The following is a 23476-nucleotide window of genomic DNA, read 5'->3' on the forward strand; positions in this document are numbered from 1 at the left end:
GCATGGATCAACTCTTTCTCTCACCGGGGATAAACTAAGAGCTGGGATTTTTCAACTACTTGCTTCTGCTGAGCAGCAAGGGAGGCTCTATGGTGTCTACCAGCCCATGCCGCTGTTTCCTCCATTTGGCTCCGCCAGCTAAACTGTGTCAGAACTATCAGTGCTCCGTAGGAAAAGTTGGGGTTCTAGACACACGAACCAACTCTTCCCTCCCCTGAGAAGCTAGGGGCCTTTTCCTGATCATATGGCTCTGGGTCAGAGGCAGGACTCTGGCAAGTGGGTGTCTGAATCTCCCTACCAGCTTTGGTGAGTCTGGTTCTTTGTTCACCTGGGGTGCAGGAGCCTTTCAATTACTTTCTGAATTTTTTACAAAGGAAATTTGTCTGTGAATTATTGCTGAATCAGTGTCTGTGGGGGGACAGAGGGTCCAGGGCTTCCTACTCTACCATCTTGCCAACAGCACTCCATATTTTTCCTAATATATTTTTCAAAAGTATTTAAAAAAGTGGACTGTTTAAATTTAAAAAACAAACAAACATATTTTTGAAATAAGATTATGTTAATTCCTATTATCTAGTCCTATCTGGCTAGCCATGTGATATAAAAAAAGAATGGGTAACTGTGGCCTTTTAAAAAATAAACAAAACATGACAAAATTGAATTTTGTTAGGTAATTTGTTGTTGTAGTGAGCAAATATAAATTTTGACTTGGGGTAGAGGAAGGGAAATATAATTATGAAGCAAAAGCCACTCAGGAAAGGCCTGGGTAGGTGCTGAAATGGTTGAACTGAGAGCATCTTGAAGGTATTTTGTGGGATAGGGCATCTGGGAAGAGGCTGATCAAAAAGGAGATATAAGAATTCCAAGTCCAAACTCACTTATTCTGAACTTTTTCTAAGGGCTGGTTCTATAGAAATGAAGAACTGAAGAAGAAATTTTCTAATGTTATCTTCTTGAGCTACAGAACTCTTTGCTACCAGAACATAATATTCAATAACTATTCCTTGAATAGCAGCTGACATCAAGATGGTACTGTGAATTCTCTAGATTAGTAATATTAGGGATTAGGAAAGGTTTTATAGGCGGATTTAGGGATATAATCTCGAGACATTAACATTTTTATGGAAGAATGTGTTCTCAGTCACAAGCAACAAAATTTTGGGAACATAACTCATTCATGTAAATCATAGGTTTCCAGGAGACCCAAATCTGAGTTTACAAAAACAAAATAATAACCAGGGCACCTTTGTACTTTACAGATTTAATACAAGAAATCCTTGACTATCAAGTTCCTCTAATTTCTGAGTCAATTTACAAATAGATAAATCCTTAAAACACTGTAGGAAGGAAATGTAAATTAAAAAGTATGACTTACTTTCTTGATAAGAATTCACTTAAATTTAGAAATAAAATTGATCTTCCAAAGTATCTCCAAAGAAAGAGTACATGGTCTCTCTATGTAATAGAATCCATTTAGCATAAATAGTCTAAAGTATAGTCCAAAGTCCCTTATGTAGTATGTTAGGTCCAGTTCTTTATTTTTCTTGGCAAAAACAATTACTTATCAACTTAAATAATACCTAATTAGAAGTAGCAAAATATGCATTTAGAGCATTCTAGGGCTTATACACAAACCACTGATTGTAGTTTTCAATGTTAAATTTAACATCAAATTTCATTTTATTTATTGGTATATAACATCTCCTAAGCAGTCTCCTCCATGAGCCCCAGGAGGGCAGGAACTTCCAAAGACTGACTCTGAACCAAAACTGAATAACTCTCCCTGCCTCAGCATAAGCCTTATACAGGGTAACAAAACAGTAGTCAACTGTTAACCCTTTGGGAAAAAATGCATTTCATACACTGGAAAAATGAGAATGACTGTTGATTTTTCATCAGAAACAATGGAGGCTGGGAGAAATGGGAATGAAATCTTTAAAGTGGTAAAAGAAAAAAAAAATCTCAGCCTGAGAGTTAGACAGTGAAAATATTCAAAAACAAGGGTGCAATAAAGATATTTTCAGATAAACAAAGCCTAAGAGAATTTGTTGCCAGCAGACTTGTACTAGAAAAATTGCCAAAGAAAACCATTTAGAGATTTCTTAAAATGTTAAACAAGTAACCATGTGACCTGGCAATTCCACTCCTAGAGAAATGAAAATATATATTCAAACAAAGACTTGCATATAGTTTTATTCATAATAGCCGCAAACTAGAAACAATCCAATTGTCCATCAACAGGAGACTGAATAAATTGTGGTATATTCATATAATTGAATATTACTTACTAATAAACATGAACAAACTACTGGTTTATGAAACAACATGGTTGAATCTCAAAAACATTATGCTGAATTTCTTGAAAGCAGCTAGATACAAACGGGTGGACTGTAAATAATTTTATTTATACGAAGTTCTAGAACTGTCAAGACTGATCTACAGTAATAAAAATTTAACTAGTACTTACCTGGATAATTAAATAGGTAAGTTGATTGCAAAGTTGTATAAGGGAATTTTCTGGGCGTTAGAAATGTTTATTTTGATTGGGGTAGTGGTCATAGGGTCAAAGTCACCACATGAGATACTTTATTCTATATAAATTATATAACGATAATATTGATTAAAAAAAGATATTATCTTCAGAGTTATAAAACATTACCTGTATAGATCTGTCTTGTTATCAAACCAATCTGATAAGACTCGAAAGGTAAAGAGGGGAAAACGCTGATGAAGAACATGAAAGCTCACATTTTCAAAGGTATAGTTAGTTAGAGCCACCTAAAAAAAAAAGCAAGACTCCATTATGATGATGTGGTTTTATATGCAAATTTGGTTCTAAAAGATTCCAAATGTTACTTCTAACTGTTCATAGTAGATATGAAAGCTACCTGCAATAATGATTTGTGTTACAACTGAATCATAATTAATTTAAAACTATGTATATATATATAGTCTACTGGACAGAAATGTTCATAATAAATTAATATTTAATTGGAAAAAAATCAGACCTGATGAGATTCAACTTGGTCATATACTATTTAAGAGAGCTCAGTTCTTATCACTTCTTTTTATACTCTATGCTAATACAAAAAAAACAGACCACAGCACTGTCAATCAGGTAAATCTTTTCTTTCCATACTTACTTTTTGGTCCTGGTGACATGCTGATTAATAGGATCCCACAGATTCGAGGATGAGTTATCTAGTCAAAGGCAGGCATTCATCCTGCTCCCAAGAATTACATCACTACTAAACCCAATACATGGATATTATGGAGTCACTTAATTTCATTCCAAAGGCAAAAGATTAAAAGGATATGGTAGAAATGTTTCCCCATCTTCAAAATATGTAGGTAAAAGCTGTGTTAATGGGAAAAGAATACTAAAAAAGAGTTCAAATTTATAAAACATACATCTGGCTAGATGGTCTCTCAGAAATACCCACATGACACAAGCAGTTTAGATAATGGCAGGCATTTCAACAAAAAATGGAAATTAAGGAACAAGGATTCCCCATTCTTAGGTCAGCTTGGGATTCTGAAGAATAGTTCAAATAGCACTTCATATTTGTATATTAAATTAGAATTTTAAAATGTTTTCTTTTCCACTTTGACAACCCAGCAAGTATAAAACAGGGACTGAATGTTAAGCTCATGTCAGTGCAGTGACTCAGATTGGTTTTACTTAATCTACAATTTCAATCTCCAGAATGACAGCATTGGAATGTAGCATACTTCAGAGTGTGTGTATGTACTTACACATACACAGAATTTTAAACTCTGGAATGAGTTTATCTTACAGTTACCAGTTTAAAGTATGTACTAACCCATTATCTTAGAAGTAAAATATCATTTACTTTCCAAAAATCAGTACCGGCCTGAGTACTTCTCTCAAAAATAAATGAATTACTCATTTTATTATCAAATTCCCATAGTTGAATGATTCTTCTACTTACTAATAAATATCTTCATTTAGTTTTTTAAAATTCCACTTAGTTTTATAGAAACTGGAGCCAAACATTTGATATCAGGTACTTATACAATTGCCTAAAACAGAGTACAGCATTGTTGTTCAATGTAGCAATATTTCATTCTTTTTCATTGCTTGTGGTATTCCTTTGTTAGAGGTGCTTTCTCTGTACCCTAATGCACACCAACTATTTGTTGAGAAGTCTATCTCCTATTCTAGAGTGTTTTCTAGAGTGTTAGAACTTTGATAGTAAGAGCACCTTTGTACCCCCTTCCCATTCTTTCCTCACTTCCCACCAAGATTCAACAGTGATCTCTCTTTCCTCTGAAAACAGGTACAATTTATGTCTCATTTGGCTGTTATATGGTGCCTGTAGGGTCAGTGATAGATGCACTATCAAAGTCATGTAATATATATGGGAGATGCCCACATACATAAGTAAGTGTGTGCACTCTCATTGTGAATGTGCTCTGTCAAGAAACTTATTATATATTTAATACATATTTTACATATACTCAAAATATATAATAAGCTCTCTGGGGACAGGGAGCATACCCACAATGAGCCTAAGTCTTGACACCTTACTAGCTATGAGGCTTTATAGGCAAGTCACTTAACCTATGGGAAATTCAGTTTCCTTATTTGGAACAATACCTTACTACTTTGTTCCCTTACTTATGCTACAAAGTTTGTGAGCACCAAATTTTTAAATGACAAGTCTGTAAAAGTGCCATATAAATGATAAAACAACATAAGAATGCAAGGGAGTATTATTATTTTACTTCTTTACATAATCTTCATTGCCCGTTGCATTGCCTTAATATTTAAAAGCACACGCTTACTGAGAGACTGAAATTATAATAATAGGTAATATTAGAAACAGATTCTAATTGCCAAAATGAGGTAACGGGAGGCTTACGTGCTTGTGTGGAAGCATCCGACTTTCCTAGTGACTGCTGGGAGTGTACTCTGCTGGTTCTTCATTATCTAACTATTCCTTCTTGGGGTCTGATTACTGTCTACTCCTCAAAATGTCTTCATTCACAAAAATGTATCTTTGGCTCAATCCTGATCACTCTCTCCATATGCTACTTTCATGGGACTTCCAAGGCTGTATCTCTAATTCAGACCTAACTCTGTTACTCTGCACATATATCTGTGAATCTGAACATAGCTGGCAGGTATCACATATCTGGGACCTCCCTATTTAAATGCTTGTGGGGTACCTGCGCATGGATACCTTGACTGATAACTCACTCATGCTCTATAGTCTTAAATCATCATTTTCCCACCTAAACATGATTTTAAACCATCGATGCCAGAACCATGATAATCATTCTTGATATTCCTTCCTCTTCAGTTTTTTGTACATCCAGTTCTTATGGATTTAACCTCTAAATCGAATCCCTATACTGCTGCCAACTTTCATTCGAGCTACCCCAATAATCTCTCTGGTTTCCCTTACCTCTGGCCTTGTTCTTGTCTACACTGCTACCAGACAGATAGCTCTCAGAGGTAAATTCCCATGTCACTGTCTCCAACCCACCTTAGCCACCCACTCCCATAATCATACTCCAAGATCTCTCATTACCAGTAATCGTATCCCCTCCAGAATCTCATGCATCTCATTCTCTAACTATCACCTCCTATCCTCCCAGTTTACTCCCTCTAGTGTCCTGACCTCTGTTCCAATCATTATAATCACAACCTGGTATATACCATTTAGTTCTTTGTTCCTCTACTGCTTCATTTGTAATTAATTGACTAATCAATTAAATTTTAGCAAAGCCAAAATCCTTTGCTTGTGAAGTATAGTCAAATCTAACTCTGTTACTCTGCACATATATCTGTGAATCTGAACATAGCTGGCAGGTATCACTTTAATTTCTTGATGCAAATCTGAAATGGGCTCTAATGCTGCCTAGCTTTTCTACTATATTTTCTTAATTATCCACTCTTAAATTCCCCTACATAACTGTTTCATACTCTTCTTTCCTCAAACCCCAGAAGACCCTCCACTATGCTGAGAAAAGTGATTCCTATTTCACTGAGAAAACTGAAGCAATAACTGCCACATCTACCCACCTATCAACATCTGCACCCATATAATCTGCCTCCTTGCCTGTTAAAATAAGAGAGAAATCAGCTGTAGTCTTACTTGCTCTAAACCCAGGTCCAGATTTGTACACTAGAGATGGCGCTTAATAAATATTTGTTGAACTGAATCAGGACTGTTTCTAACCTACTTGGCAAATTTTTGAAAGGCTTGGATTAAGTTGATATCCAGTAGGCCTCTAAATATAATTTTCCAGGGAAGAGCAATTTATTATTTCATTCGAGTAGTCAACAAATGTGTCATGAGCACTATGTAGTAGGCACTGTGTTTGTTACTGAGGATTCAAACTCCAGAGGACATAGCTGTAATTCCGTGTTAAAGTTGAGCAGAGCAATGAAAACTAGCATAGTAAAAACAGGTAAATTTTTAAAAACCCAAACTAGGTGTAGGAAAAAAGATATCCATTCAACTCTAAACTGTATTGGGGGCGAGCGGGGAGGGGAGCGCACGCTGCAAGGGCGTGGGGGGAGACGTCCTGCCTTCAGAGATCCAGTTCTTAATAAAAGGGAGACAGCAACATCCATAGGTCAGGGATGGAAGTGTGTGGGGAGAATTAAAGAGGGTGAAAAAAATAATAATAGAGGTTAGTAACTGCTAAGGGTCATGAGGGAGATACAGATAAAAGAAATAAAGATAAAAAGGAGCCTCTGAAACTATTTAATCCAGGAAAAAATAGTATGAGGGCCTCTAATATAAAAAATAAAAAATTCTCAGGGCCAGCTTCTGTCCAGTCAATCCTTAAAGTTCCAGAACAGCTTGAGATACAAGAAAATCCTTCCCACAAGTTCATTCAAGATTTTATGGAAATTTCCAAATTGCTAGGAGTAACTTGGGTTAGAAAAAAAAGTGACAATCAAATTTGGCCCATCTAGGAAGCGGGGTGTGTGGGGGCGTTAAATTATCTAACTCATAACTTTCTCACAGTTGTTTCCCACATTTAAAAATAAAGATCAGAGATGCTATATATTCAGACTAGAATTAGAGAAAGGCTTTCACCTTCAATTTTCAGTATGGACTAAATGAAAACCCTAAACTTTGAAAAAGTTACTTTCTGTGATTTTAAATAATAATGGATAATTGCTACAGCTGCTTTTTGGATCCTTCATGGATGAAAAAACCCCTTGAAACAAAGATTCAAAAATTTAATTTTGTGTTTATACACTTAATTTATGTGTTCATCCCAGGCAGTATCAGAGACTGAAGTTTGAAATATATTATGGACTATACAAACCAAATACGCCATAGTCCCTATACCTTTCATACCCTGTGCTGTGTCACTAGAGATTATTTTTAAGTCATTGGGGATTCTTTTTGCTCTGATATTATTTTAAGAATAAAAAAACAGAATAAAATTATCTCCAAGAAAGTACATATATTATATATTTTCAAATTAGATAAAATGTGAGCATAACTTTAGGCTTATGATGCCGGAAGAAATAAAAGTGAAAAGAAGAAAAAATGAGAACACCCGAATTTAATATAAAAAACATATTTCCTTATTGGAAAGAATTACTGTGTGATAATGCTCAAAAGAATTACAGAGGGCATGCTTGTAAAGTCATATGTTTTATATAAATCAAAAGAGCCAGAAACATCATAGTGATTGAGTGTAATAGAAAGTACATAATGGAAAATGTCAAAGAGAAAAAGCGACTGAATACAGCTTTCTCTTAAATATAAACATTTTATTTGATATTATCCGAAGTTCAAAATCTGACACTAGACCAATTTATAGTAAGTATCATTTTTACATTTCAATAAGAGAAATCAGGCAACTTCAAGGATGTAATATGATCCAGAATCCTATAATCTTACATTTTTGGTGAACAAATTATTTCTCTGAGTGAGTACAAATTAATGAGATATTCGTGAAAACTATACTACCAAAAATCCTTACTTGGGCTTCTAAAGCTTCAACTGGATGCTGCTATTAACTGTTTCCAAGTAATCTCATTCCAATATAACTTATTTGTTTGACCTAGTTTTTAAATATCCTTAGTTTGAAAAGTTCCTTCCTATATCTAGACTAAATTTTTCTTACAGTAATAAATAAAAAAGGCCAACTGAATTCATCTGGCCTTACGTGCAAAAATGATTTAAGTGCAAAAAACAATAAGTTAAAATTATACAACATTCAACACATACAACATTGTTTTATGATAGCTATTAACTTTTCTAACTACTGCTACCTTAGATACAAATAGAAAAGAAATTAACACTCATCAATAACATTAATGTTAAATACTTCTACAGCTTTGTATTTCTGAAAGTGGTATTTATTTTTGTAACTGTACTTAAGTATAACAAAAACAATTCACAAAGAAGCATAAGTTACATGATAAGCTATACTAAATACTCTATAATGATTAAAATCATTATACTGAGCTAATCTGATTTCCAAACAAAATTTTAGCTAAAGCACTTTACCTCATTTCTCATGATTCTCCAAAGATTTAGTGTAATTCGGCCAACTATATTTATCTCACTCATTGTATCTGATCCATAGTCATCTCTTTCAGCTGCAAATCTGTTCTCAGTTTTGTCATCTATAGAAGTGAATAAAGATTGCATCAGGACTCACCGAAACGAAATTTCCAAGCAAGTTATGTCAAAGAAAATGAGAAAAATAAAAAGTAAAGATGAAATGTAATTCACAGTCTATTTTGTTTACAGTTAGAGAATAATCATTATTTTGACTAATATTTTTTCTCTTTAGTTATGAAATAATTTTGTGAAATAAATGTATCTGAAAACTACATGTTTTAATAATAAAAATGTATATATGCATTGTTAAAATAAATTCTTTTCTCTTTAAATTTGGCAATTTCTGGTGCTATTTTTATTAATCTAATGCTACTGCATTTGGTGCTAGAATAAAAATGTCTATTGTTAAACTGGTCATTTCTTGGAAAAAAACGGTAGAGTTTTTAACTTAATTCTCTGAAAATGTGTTAACATCAATTAATGATGTTCATATTCAGTATGAAAGTCTCTTAACTGTATATGGAGATGAAGAGTTCCTCTTATAGCAATTAGAGTTCTGAGTTTAGTTTCTTAAGTGATGATTTTACCTAGAATAGAAACTAAAATGTTTCTCATATAATACTGGATATATACAAATGTTGTTGATCAGAGGCTCTGGAATAGTAAGTATATTTACCATATACTGAACGTCTATTATATTCTAATAACTTTAATAACATTATTTTATTTTAATACATCCACTTTAATATCTTAGTATACTTTTTATTTTACATTGTAGTAAATTCTACTCAGAAATGTTATATCTTGCCCCAGGTCATATAGTAATAGAATCAGTATCATAAACCAGTGTTATCTGATTCCAAAGACAATATACACACACCACCGCACTCTTCTTTATTTTAAAGAGATAATGTTTGAAAGATTTTTTTCATTTAACAAACACTTATATAATGTTTGCTATCTTCCCATGTTTTAAGTACTTCACAATTGCCCTGAGGTAAGTTCTATCATCATCCCTATTTTGCAGATGAACAAATCAAGGTATGGCTAGGTTAAGTAATTTGCTTGACATCACATAGCTTGTTAGCAGTATAGCCAAGATTTAACCTCAGGCAGTCTTTCTCCAGAATCTATGCCCTTTACTATACTGTCTCCATCACCAGGCCCTTTCTATTGTACCATGCTGCCTCACAAAAATGGTTTCAGTGGTGACTTTAAAAGGACACAAGCTTTCATTCACTCTTCTAATATGATATATACCATCATATACCTTACCTGTTACAACTAATTAAACTAATATGTGCACCTGAATACTCGTGCTGCCTCTCCTGAATACTCAGAAACCTATGCCAAATGAAATGTTTAAAAAATTGAGATATATCACTATTCCTATCACTCAAGGGACAGAGAAGCTACAAAAAATTCATGCATTGAAAAACTAAACGTAAAGTACCTCTGACCTTTTAGTCTAAGCTTTTGCAAAGCTCACATTTATTATTTTGAAACTTAGCTTCAACTTTTCTCTTTAAATTTACCAACACTCAAGACATTTTATTGAAGTCATAGCCTTTCCCAGGAGGTCTCTTTATTAGTTTTTACCAATTCAGTATTTGGTCTTTTAGACTCCCAAAGTATACTATTTTGTCCTAGTCAGATTTGTGGGGAGCCTTTAAACAAAGTTATCAAAAATTCTGTAGTTATACAAAAACACAATTTAAAAAACTGCTTTATAAACTGTAATTTTGATATATTATTTCTCCCTTCTTCAATCACAGAACCAGATATAGAACCAGAGAAAGTAAATAAAACATGGAACATAGAACCAGACAAAGAAAATAAAGTTATGGTACATCAAGTAAAAGAAATGTCTTCATAATGATTATACAGAAAAATACTTATGATAAGATACTGGATGAAAGAAGCTTAATAATAATGAGATATATGTGTGATTAAAGTTACATAAAAAATAAAGACCAATATATGTATATAAAACCGACTAAAAGAAAAAAATAAATATACTAACAGTGTATATAGTAGTGAGATTGGGGTATTTTTTCTTTTACTTTTCTTGATTTTTGAAATTTTCTATAATGGAGTTATGATATGTCTAGGACTTACACAATTCAGTATTAAAAATTAGGCTAGACTAGTACTTTTTAAGCATTGCCTTTATTTACTTTGTAATTTGCTCTTCAGTTGAACTAGAAAACATTCACAACTCTACATACCTGGCACCCGTGAGATCATGTGACATAAGTCAACACTTAAAGCAGCAGCCCTTTGTAAGAGGTAACCCCAAGAATGCATCTGAATCTCATACCCCAGCAGGATATCAGGATCATACCTAAAGAAGGAATGAAAAAATTAAATAAGGCCCATATGTTTATACCTTTTACCAGAAGAACTGTTTCTTCATGATATAAAGTACAAAAATGAAAATCTATAATCTATGTTTCTCAGACAGGGAAGGGATGTTGCAGTGGTGCCTACAAAATTTCTACACAAAAAGGAATTGGGGCAATTAGGGCTCTTGATATGAAGGTACTTTTGTAAAGCCAACATAGTTTTTACTTAAACTGTGTATTTACTTGTTATGACTTGGGAAAGAGGCTGACAGAAATTAGGGTAGGAAGGAGGCATTACCACTGAATTATATGAGTGAGAGTATGATTGAGAATATAATGCAGGTAGGGACAGGGTGAAATGTGAGGGCACCTGTGGATATTATATTTTGAAAAGGTCATTTTCTTGCCACTTCTTAACCTCTATAATCTATACTGTCTTTAAATAGTTTTAATGCTGAGAAAGAAAATGATAATGTTTTCCATTTCCCACTCAATTTTATTAATGACTTTGTCCTCACCTGAAGTAAGGCCTCAGTAATGACAAGTCTGTCCTTTAAATTTAAGAGGAAGGTGACTTAATTTAAAAGAAGACTGAAATATTAATAGGGGTGAGATTAATGTGGAAAAGCTAAGCATCAGACATTAAGGGGAAAATGTGCTCACTGTGGTCATAGAATTGCCCTGGTAAACTGAACTGACAATCTGCATCCAACTCAGAGGGAGCCTCTTAGTAGCTCCTCTTATGAGGAACTAACCAACATGGAAAAATGTGTGGGGAAGAGAGAAACTGATTACAGTCATGAATAGAGCAAAAAGTAAAGTAACACTATCAAATTAGAAGTTCAAAATTACTCTGATTATTGCATTGTTTTTAAAAGCCAAAGAACCGAGTGAAAGATCACAAGTTTATAAAGTTGGGTTTTACATAACTGCTTGTAAAGTCACTCTAGATTGTGGGATGGGAGCCTGTCCAGAGTATGTCATTTAACACCTGAAGTATATCATTCAGTGTCTGCAGTATAGAATTACACTAATTTACTGAAGCTATATATGGCTACTCTACAAGTCTGTGGTATAACAGTGGATCACCAGATATACTTTTAGAACCAATTAGCTAATATTTTATTATACTTCTCACCTACCTATAAAAAAAGTGTTTTCTTGGTAGAAAGTGCCAGGGGTCTGGTAACTTTGGAACAAAGAGCAGGATTATGGCATGAATGTGGAGAAACAAAAGAAAGTAAGGCAATATGAAACAGTGAGACAAATTTCTTAGTCTCAGAAATCAAAGGCTAAAAAGGTAGATTTCCTTTTGCTAAGCTGCTTGAAGAAATGTACGTGTGGGCACGAAAGCATCTGACAGGTTTACAAAGATAAAAGACAGGACAGATGATGGCAACACTCGAATGGATGGGAATCTATTCAGTCAGCAGTGCTATAAATAGTAAAAACACATTCTTCCTTTTTCCTCCCTAAGTGGTGGGCATATCATTTTTGATGCTCTGACATTTACTTTAATTTTGTTTTGTTGAAAACATTTTCTGGTTTTCTAATTTTCAAAATGGTTTATGTTAACCCATTTGAGATTCAATCAAATGTTGAGTGTGTAGAATATCATCTTGACCTTTAACGTAGAATAACCTCTCAGTTTTACAGGCTTTATAAGAGTCCAACTAAAGAAAGTACAACTCAGTTTACAAGAGTTCAGCTACAGAAAGCAGAACAGAAAAGGGTGAGTATAAAACATGCTCAAGGACAGCTTTTATCTATGTATCAGGATCCAAAGAGTATTTTCTAGGCTGCTTTAAGCATCTAAAAACCTAAACCTAACAATAGGCAGAAATCTTAAATTCTTAAAAAAGTGAAGCATTTAATAAGAGTGTCCATGGCTACCAAGAGTTATACTCTGGAGAAAATGCAAAAGATCCACTTAACTATTTTATTTTTAACAGATTGCATTCCAAAGCTTTTTGAAAATATTGGTTTGTTTAGAACTCAGAAAACATTTTCTTCAAACAAACAAACAAACAAACAAACTGAAATGGTGGCTGCCCTCCCAGGTAGAAGCTTATTTAATACAGCTTCTATTTAATACAGAAGCCTACTTAGTACAGTTCCTCATTATTTCACCACCATAGAAAAATCATGCTAAAATCCAATTGAGAAAGCTAGAGGCTAAGCTAATATTTTTCTTTCACTGACCCCTCCACCTTAAAAATAGAACATTCTTTTTCCTATCCATAACTTGATGGTGGTAGAGGGTTAGGGCAAACTTTTTCCAGGGATAACTATTTCCAAGGGCCATCGGAAGGAGATGTCTTCCTCTTTCCCATCTTCGCCTCTATTAATCAGCAACAGCCTGAAAGGATTATCTGAACAAAAACTGAAAAAAACAAATTAGAAAAGAATACCTCTTTATTATAGCTGTAATTTCTTGAAAAAGTGCCTTCTCATCAGCAGCATAGGTAACTTCTAGTCTTGTAATTCCAGATCTAATAAGTAATGGGGTCTGATATCTGATATCTAAAAAATAAACAAAATGTTTATTATATAATTGTGTAAGTAATACACTATTCCTTACTTTTGAGTGCAATTTTGGTACTGAAATACTTCAAGTTAAGAGAGTGTTCCCCAAAGTAAATACAAAAGTAACCCAATCTCTTAAAGGTTTTCTAGTTTAATATGTAACTAAAAATTCAAATTTCATATTTTCAGTTATTTTTCTGAAAAGTCTACATTCACAAATTCTCCAGATAATAACATGTCACACGAAAAGCAATTTTATTACTTTGTTTTTGTTTTTACTCTTCCTGCAGAAGAGCTTTGCTTAGTAGAGACTATTTTAATCAGTGGTATGCTGAAAAATGTTTAAAAAAAGCCTTGGTTTGTAGTACTTTTCTATTTCCATGCTAGAAAGACTTTCCACCATGGCTGATTTCAAACTACCAATACAATATAAACTAGTTTGAAAAAATTCATGAAAAAAGGTATGAAATAGTCACTGGCTTATAAGTTGGTACAAGCTAGCTCAAGCACACCACTAATTAAACCACAAGTTTCTATATGGTTTTGCTCTGTGCTAAGACTTCCTTCTCAGTTTACTGAATTCACATACTACCATTTAGAACTGCAGAGAGACATTTGGTATTTTATAAAATGCCTTATATGGTACATTATATAAAGAACCTCTAACCCAAAAGTGTATGTATTTATGAAGAGATATAAAAAAATCAGAGTATGTCTTAAAAGTCTCTTATAAACCATTTACTTATAGTAGTAACTTCTTAAATCCAAATATTAGCAGCAAAATACCGGCACTGCATACGTAAGGAAGACTGTCCACCCAATCTAGAGATACATAATCATTTGATTTCTGTATTAACAATAAGTATCTTACAAAATAATATTTAGAAGTCCAATATGCTAATTGGAAATTTTATTAAGATTTTTATATTGCACTGCTTTTGACATCTGACGATTATTAAAGTAAGAATAATGAATCTAGGACAAATCTATACAGAACACTTTCTATCCCCTATATCTCAGCAAACAGTTTAGAAAGAAATTCCTTACGCGTGCTTGATTTAGAATGCCAGCACAGAAACTCCCCCATTCAAACGTTCATCCTAGGGTGCGAAGGTATAAAATTAAGATAAATGAACACTACCTTGATTGGAGACTGTCTTGTCTTTATCAATCACTATTACACCCGTGAGTTCTGTTTTGTCTGTATCTGGTAGTGGAGTATCAGATGAGATGCAGTAGAACAGAGCACAAATTGGGTCAAATTCAGGATCTGGTTCTAAGTCTCTTCTAGTTCGAGCATGTAATTCCACACTTATTAGGGTAAGATTTTGTATCTATAAAAGGAAATAAAAATTATGTTTTTAAAACTTTCAAGACATACTGAAAAAAGTATGTTTCACTAAGAGTCTAAGGAAGTAAGTATGAGAAATTACAGAAAACATGGCTGCAAAGGACATAATCACAGTTTAACACTGGAGATTAAAACTAAAGATTTTTACTTCTAAGGTTAGATTAAATCAATTCGTGTTTTTATTTTAGAAAATCTGCTTATAATTTCTCAATGTCCATACATATTTAAAACTATTTATCTAAAATACATGCCATGCCTCTCAATTTCTGCTTGAGAAAGAGAATGATTAGTCCAAGTAGTTATAAATTCAAACTGCAGTTTTTACCCAGTTAACTAACCTATAGTTTTACCTACAGTTTAAAAAGAAATATTTTTCATTTTGAGGTACCTACTTGTTAATTCTTTACTACTTGAGGGCTACTTAAATTTAGACTTTTGTATGTACTAGGCAGATTTTTAATTATAGTTTTTCTTGAACAAAAATCATAAAGATTGTATATCAACTACACGATTGCCAGATTTTTGCCTATGCACATTTTCTCTGACATGTAATACAAAAAAAAGTAGTATTTTTCTTTTTAAACTTATTTTCCTATGCTAATAAAAGCTCTTAACTGTAATCCTTAATTCTCTTTCTAAAATCAAGACACAAGTAAAAACTCTGGGTAAGAAAAACAAAATATAGGTTGGATTGATGATTATAGCTGAAATTATAGCAGGCAATGTACATATATTTGGCAATGGAAAATATTTAATAGACTACTGTTACAATACTGGTAATCATTCAGATCGTATAAAGTTAATAAGGACTTGTATTTTGTATTCATTTTGCCTGACAACTGTTGAAATATAAATGCAAGGCTCTCACTAGTGATGGGAATAGAATTTGGTAAATCTCTTTGGAGGACAATTTAGAAATATCTATCAAAATTAAAAAGACATATCCTTTGATCTAGCAATTCTACTCCTGAGATCTATCCTGCAGATATACTCATATATATAGCTAAATTATATGCACAAAAGTGTTCACTAAACACTATAATATTTCCAGTCTTTTATAAACTATGAAAGACTAAAAATCTACATGTCTATCAGTTGGGAATTAATTTCATAAATTATGTAGTAACTATACAGATGATATAAAATACTCTGTAACCTTTAAAATCTTCAAAAGAAAGAACCAGATCTATATGTCCTAATATGGAAAGGTCACCATAAAACGTTGATAAATGGAACCAGTGAATGCATCTATGTATACAAAAAGTTAAACACATGCATAAAAAATTCCTGCAGAGACATAAAAACCATAGAACTGCTGATTGCCGGAGGGGAAGGTGACTGCTTAGTCTGGGGTGAAAGGGAAACTTACTTTTCTTTGTAAACCTTTTTGTCCTGATTGAATGTTTTACCATGTACAAGTAATACTGAATGCATTTATTAGTAAATATGTTAAGTATTTTTTAAAATATAAAAAACATAAATTATGTATCTATAAGGCATAAAGAATATTAAAACCATTATCCACAAATCTACACTTTTCTTAGGAAATATATGTTGCTGTTTCTATTAAAACAAATAAGATTTAAAAAACTGAAACCGCTAGGGGGAGCTGAGGGAAAGAACTTTATTTTTTAAAATAATTTTGTTTTTTCAATTACAGTTGACATACAATATTAGTTTCAGATGTACAACATAGTGATTAGACATTTATATAACTTATGAAGTGATCACCCCAATAAATCTAGTACCCATCTGATACCATATGTAGTTATTACAATGATATTGCCTATACTCCTTATGCTATACTTTACATCCCCATGATATTTTGTAACTATCAATTTGTACTTCTTAATCCTTTCCCTTTTTCTACCCATTCTCCCAAACACCCTCTCATCTGGCAACTATCAAAATGTTCTCTGTATCTATGAGTTTGTTTTTATTTTATTTTTTAGATTCCACATATAAGTGAAATCATATGGTATCTGTCTTCCTCTGACTTATTTCACTCAGCATACTATTCTCTAGGTCTATCCATGTTGTTGCAGATGGCAAGACTTTGCTCTTTTTTTTAAGGCCGAGTAATATTCCATCATATGTGTGTATACACACATATATATATCATTTCTTCTTTATCCATTCATCTACTGATGAACATGTAGGCTGCTTCCATGTCTTGGCTATTGTAAAAAATGCTGCAATGAACATAGGGGTGTATATGTCTTTTTGAGTTATTGTTTTGGGTTTCTTTGGCTAAATACCCAGAAGAGGAATTGCTGGGTCCTTCTTTGTCTGTTATAGCCTTTCTTTTAAAATCTATTTTTTTTCTGGTATAAGTATTACTATCCCAGCTTTTCTTTTTTTTTTTTCATTTCCTTTTCCATGAAATATCTTTTTCCATCTCTTTACTTTTAATCTATGTGTGTCATTCAATCTGGAGTCTCTTGTAGATAGGCTACATAAGGGTCTTGTTTTATCCTTTCTGCTACCCCATGTCTTTTGATTGGAGCATTTAATCCATTTAAAGTAATTGCTGATAGATATGCAGACATTGTCTTTTTACCATCCTTATCTTTGATCTTTTTTTACTTCTTTCAGAAGTCCCTTTAACATTTCTTATAATACTGATTTGGTGGAGATGAACTCATTTAGCTTATTCTGATCTGGGAAGCTCTTTATCTGTCCTTCAATTCTAAATAACTTTGCTGGATAAAGTAATCTTGGTTTTAGGTTCTTACTTTTCATCACTTTGAATATTTCATGTCAATCCCTTCTGGTCTGCAAAGTTTCTGTAATCAGCTGACGGTCTTATGGGAGCTCCCTTGTAGGTAACTGCTATTCTCTTACTGCTTTTAAGGTTCTTTGTTTTTAACCATTGGCATTTTAATGATGATGTGTCTTGGTGTGGGCCTCTTTGGGTTCATCTTGTTTGGGACTCTGTGCTTCCTGGGCTTGTATGTCTATTTCCTCTGCCAAGTCAGAAAAGTTTTCCATCATTATTTCTTCAAATATGTTTTTGATTCCTTGCTCTCTCTCTTCTCCTTCTGATAATCCTATGTTGTGAATGTTGGTATGCTTAATGTTGTCCCAGAGGCCCCTTAAACTATCCTCGATTTTACAGATTCTTTTTTCTTTTTGCTGTTCTGATTAGGTGTTTCCGGCTACCTTATCTTCTAAATTGCTGATTTGAAGCTCATAACATCTACTGTCGATTCCCTCTAATTTATTTTTTATTTCAGTTACTATATTCTTCACTTCTGACTGGTTCTTTTTTATGTTTTCTATCTCCATTTTTATGTTTACTATCTCTTTGTTTAAGTTCTCAATGAGATCACTGAGCATCCTTATAAACAGTGTTTTGAACTCTGCATCTGGTAGATTCTTTGTCTCCATTTTGTTTAGTTCTTTTTCTAGAGCTCTGTTCTGTTCTTTCATTAGGAGTATGTTTCTTTGCTGTTTTGCCTGCGTCCCTGTGTTTGTTTCTTTATATTAGGTAGAGCCGTTATGTCTTCTGGTCTTATTAGCCTTATGTAGTAGGTGTCCTGTGGGGCCCAGTAGAGAAGTCTTTCTGGTCTTCTGAGCCTGGTGCTCCAGGTGCGTCCCTCGTGTAGGTTGTGAGTGCTCTCTCCTGTTGTATTTGAGCCTTGGTTGTCATCTGCACTTTAAGGAGAAGAACTGACCCTCAGGCTAATTGGTTGTGAGCACTGGCCATGACTACAGTGGAGGAGCTGTGGTGCAGGGGCTCACCCTAGGGAGCAGGATTTGCTTTAGTGGGGCTCTGGTGGCTGCCGTATCTGCCCTTTGGTTGTGTCATTTGTGGAGGTGGCTGGGTGGTACTCTGGTGTAGTCAGAAGCTGGCCACCAGCTGTGTTGTTTCTAGGGCCTTTTGGGAGGGGCTCTGGTGCAAGCCAGGGTCAGCCACTGCCTCTGCCCTGCCCAGGGCAACTTGATATGAGTTACAAAGTGATTGGTGGATGGCTGCTGCTTGTGCTAAGCTTGGAGGTGCCTGGGAAAGGCTAAGCTGTGAACTGAAGCCATCTGCTGCTAGTGCTGGTCTGGGGGCTGCTTAGCAAGATGTATGGGTCAGGCTAAGGCTGCTCATTGGGTTTCTGAACCTTTGAGAGATTTTAGGAAAGTCTGCAGCATGAGCCAAGACAGACTGTATGGAAAAGCCACTATAAGTAGCTTGGATGGGCCCGCAATTTGGAAGGGGTAGGTCTCAGTGAATTACCAGGGCAGGGCAAACAGTCTTAGCCCAACTGATGGAGACTCAGATAGGTGCATGCCAGCATCTACATGCTAAGTACAGGAGATGGCTCAACAAAGGAACAATGGCTTCTGTCAGCACTTCTGCCTGGGAGAAAGCTGCCTCTCCAGCCCTTGCCTTGAAGCCAGACAATTCAAGTTTCTCCCTATATGTTCCTGGTGATTTTTGAGCTGCTGCCCCAGCACTGGATCTCAGAGTGAGTGAGACCATCAGTGACTAAATCTGTGTGTGGGTCCTTTAAGAGCAATTCCTGGGACTCCAGCCACCCACTATCTCACTTAGCCATGATCTCTGCTGGTTCTCAAAGCCAGAAGTTGTGGGGACTTCTCTTCTTGGCACTGGTACCCTAGGCTGAGAAGCCTGGTGTGGGGCTGGGACCCCTCGTTCCTCAGGGGGAACCTCTGCAGCTGAGATATCTTTCCCAATTTTTAACCACATGTGGGTGTGAGCCCAGCCCATTCTGTGTCTCCACCTCTCCTACCATTCTCGATGTGGCTTCTTCTGTACATCCTTAGTTACAGGACTTCTGTTCAGCTAGTCTTCAGGTAGTTTTCAATGATGGTTATTCTGAAGTTTAGTTGTAATTCTGATGTGGTCTGGGAGGCAGCAAGCACAGTGTTTACCTACTCTGTCATCTTTGAATTTTTACTTTTAAATGTATATTCTTCAGTACTGTTTGATTTTTTTTAAAACAATAAGCATGTATTAGTTAATAAAAAAATATGTAAAATGAAAAAAATCTTTCTAAACCCAAGCAAAACAAAACCAAAAATCCAGTTTAATTAGAAAATGATGAACATGTGAAAAGACTGTGGAGAAGACTGAGGACAATTTAGGGTCTAAAGAGTTTTGGCGGTTGATTGATTTATTTACTAGGTCAAATTTCACACTCAAATTTTGCCCTTTCTATTCCTTGATATAAAATGCATTATTGACATTTTTTAAAGTAAAGATGGAATGAGGAGACAGATTTACAGAGTGTGACTAGAAAAGAGGTAGGTGAGAAAGGTGGAAAAAGATTACTACTTTTTCCTTCTGCATTGAGTATTTATATGCAGAAGTATTTATATGCAATTTTCTTCTGGGAAACAGAAGAAAATTGCTAGAAAAACAGAGATAGTGCAGAGATTTTTTTAGTTCATTTCCTATTTGACCACCAGGTGGCTGTTTGGAGTGTGACTTGAGATTAAGAAAGCCTGTGTTGAGAAGGAGGTATAAGCAACTTGCCAGATCTCTGAAGTGACTTTAACATCAAGAGGACCAATGATTCTGTAATGAAGTTACACAGAATAAAGTAACAGTATAAAAAATTTTGTTTTTTTAAATAATAAAAGAATAATAAAATATAACAAGTCTTTTTGCTAAAGTCTATCAAATTTGCTTTAATACATTTTTAACAAATTATTTTCTTTAATTTTCTAATTTCAAGTATGTAGTTGATAAAGAAAAGTATGCCTGAGTTTGTTACTTAATTTATCTCGGATTCAGGGGATAACATGTGGCTAGGTATAAAACAGGAACTAATGAATGCTGTTTAATGAAAAAATGTACAAATAAATAATTAGGGAGTTAGGCTATGTTCCAATCTAATTCTAAAAAGTACAATTCTTAGTTCAAATTTAGAGTAAAAACGTGGACAATATTTAAAATTTTCTCTTAGTCTATCCTTGTCTAATCCTTAGAACAGTTTAAAAATTGACTTGAGAACAAAAACAAACAAAAATTGAATTCTCTGCTCTAAGGGCAAAGACATAAAACAACAGTATATATACTAGCATTTTTCAATAGATATAATGGAAGTCACATATGTAAAGTTTTTCAGTCGCCGCTTTAAAAAAAGTAAAAATAGGTTAATTTAAAAATATTTTCATTTGGTCCAATATAGCTACACTATTACCCTTTCAATATGTAAGCAATATACAGTTACTAATAAATGGTTACTAATAAGCTAAATTTTCTATGGAAATACTTGATCCATATTTAAAGTTTATAGTTGAAAAAGCAGTTTTACATACCTAAGTTGTTCCAAACATACTTAAAAGTTTTCTAATGAGTGAAGTATCAGTTTTTAATACAAATTAGTTAAAATTAAATAAAATTTAAAATTCAGTTCCTGGATATATAAACCAAACATTAAATTCTCAATAGCCACATTACTAGTGGCTACCATAGTGACAGCATTAAGTATAAACAATATAAATATACTTGAATTTCCACCTTATTGCCAGTCAGGTATGTGTTGTGAGTTGTTTTCTTTAATAAAGATAAATTTATAGTGACCCATTTACACATATTCTCCAGTCTATCCTGTGACTAATGTACATTTTTAAAGACAGCTTCCTAGTGTTTGGATTATGGTCTGTGCAGGGAAGCTAATTGGGTTATAGAGATTATGTGAATAAATGAATTGTAGCAAGCACTAATCTACTGAGCCAACCAAACAGAAAATACAAGTAAGTACCACAGTTGGGATATGATATAATGTTCTCATATAATAATCTCAGAATAGCACAAGAGATTTTCTAATAGTTAAAAATATTTTCTAATTTTAGCTTTTATAAACTGAGTTTCAGTTATAAGATTTGTGAAAATTATGAAACCACAAGGCAATCTCAATAACTGATGGTTGCTTTAAGTTTCTCTTATTTTATATACATATATGAATAAATAAAATAGTAAGAATAATCAGAACAGAATGAAGATTAACAGATACAGAATTCAATGTATTACTCTCACTAAAAAAATTCCATACTGTTTCATAGAATAAAACACAAAAGTTAAACAGTGCATATGTCTTTACTGTTGCAGTTTTACCTCATGTAAAGCTTTTGCCTCCTGTAAATTTTGTATGCTGACTTTGAAACCGTAAGTATTGTTTAAAGACGGTCCATCAATCTGAGAAGTTTCTTTCTTTGGGGTATTTACTGCTGCGAATTGATTCTATTTAAAAAAAAAAAAACAGCCAGAAAAAGATAAATGAGCAATCGTTTTTTCTTTTGATTATTCCTATTTATGAAATATGCTTTATGTGTTTAATACATAAAGCATACACTAATATCTCTTTAAGTCCAAAAAGGAACCATAAGTATTTTATTAACATTTTTTTCATGCTAGTAATTCAAGATACCAGAATTAGATATACATAAAAGTATCTGATATAATCTGTAAGCAAACCATATGTTAACCTTTGAGTTTACGAGCCCCAAATACTAAAAATAACAGTCTTGCAGAGATTTGACATTTATACTACATGGACATTTATCTTGACCTCTCTTGGAAGTATGATAAGCAAGCAAGCAATGTATTTGCAATGAGTTTGGCTAAAGTTTGTAAAAGATTTGAAATTCTGGATTTGTATTTTACCCTAACACAATGAGTCTGAAGGATGAATTAAAACATAAATAACCTTTAAGGGTTTAGAAAGAATCTATTTTTTAAAAAATATTTTTTCTGATTTCCAAATCCATCAACTACTTTCCTCAAAATGTTGATTTATGTCAACATCACACTGGTATTTGTTTCTAATATAGTTGTAATCCAACAACAGTGCTTTAAAAATGAAAATTTAAAAAATGTATTTATAATCTCAAAATAGAAATATTAAAATATATTTTATGTAGTTCATGACACTTATGAGAAGCGGACAGTATGGAAATGACTTTTATCATATATTTTTAAGGATACATGTCCAATATATACTTTTTTCATATAACCAGCTATTTTAAAGTTAAGTTTTACCATATTTTTAGTATTTGAATAAAGATATTTATGAATTCTCAGTGTTTCAATAGTAAATAATGTTGTCTTCCTTTGTTATTTAGTAAGATAAACTAAAAAAAAAAATCAATAATGTTATATTTGAGAAAAAAATAAACCAAGAAAAAGGATATATTTTTGGTGGGATCAAAAATCACTTACTTGAGCTCTGCTGTCATTGGATTGTTCTGATTTTGCCAGTAATCAGTTAATGTATTTGTATCCTCATAATCCACATTTTGGCTATCATATTCACTTTCTCTGTAATATTTGTATTTACATATAAGAATCTTTTAGATCCCAACAACAAAAAAACTAAAAAAAAAATAGGCAATTTCTTGTTGTCTCAAAGATATGTAAATAAAATGATGCAAAAGTATAATAAATTAAAAAAAAATTGAGACACAAAGTTATCAATTATCTAACTGAAATCTAAGAATAAGAATGGATCTTCCACTGATCTTTAAATATGATTAGCATAGTTACCTTTGCTTGTGTTAATAACACTCTTCTATGAGTGTCAGTATTACTTCCTTTCCTATGACTCAATTTCTGGGTTTTTGGTTCTGTGGAAAGAAATTTCATAATTAACATGGACATCAAAATGACCTGCTTCTGTTTTAAAATTTTTTGTTGTTGTAAACTCTTAAGCACCATTTGAATTTAT

The 23476-nt window shown here is 33.4% G+C and overlaps 1 protein-coding gene across 1 annotated transcript in view; it reads right to left on the reverse strand.

Moving 5' to 3' along the window:
- The window catches only part of REV3L (REV3 like, DNA directed polymerase zeta catalytic subunit), a 136691-nt gene that overhangs the window by 28276 nt on the left and 84939 nt on the right, over positions 1-23476 (reverse strand). The window contains 7 exon segments of the mRNA XM_039870451.1: positions 2660-2778; positions 8511-8629; positions 10796-10911; positions 13324-13435; positions 14580-14772; positions 21868-21993; positions 23296-23375. Of these exon segments, the coding sequence (XP_039726385.1) occupies positions 2660-2778; positions 8511-8629; positions 10796-10911; positions 13324-13435; positions 14580-14772; positions 21868-21993; positions 23296-23375 (865 nt within the window).

The sequence above is a fragment of the Pteropus medius genome, unplaced genomic scaffold, assembly GCF_902729225.1.
Source record: "Pteropus medius unplaced genomic scaffold, Ma_sr-lr_union100, whole genome shotgun sequence".
Classification (NCBI taxonomy): domain Eukaryota; kingdom Metazoa; phylum Chordata; class Mammalia; order Chiroptera; family Pteropodidae; genus Pteropus; species Pteropus medius.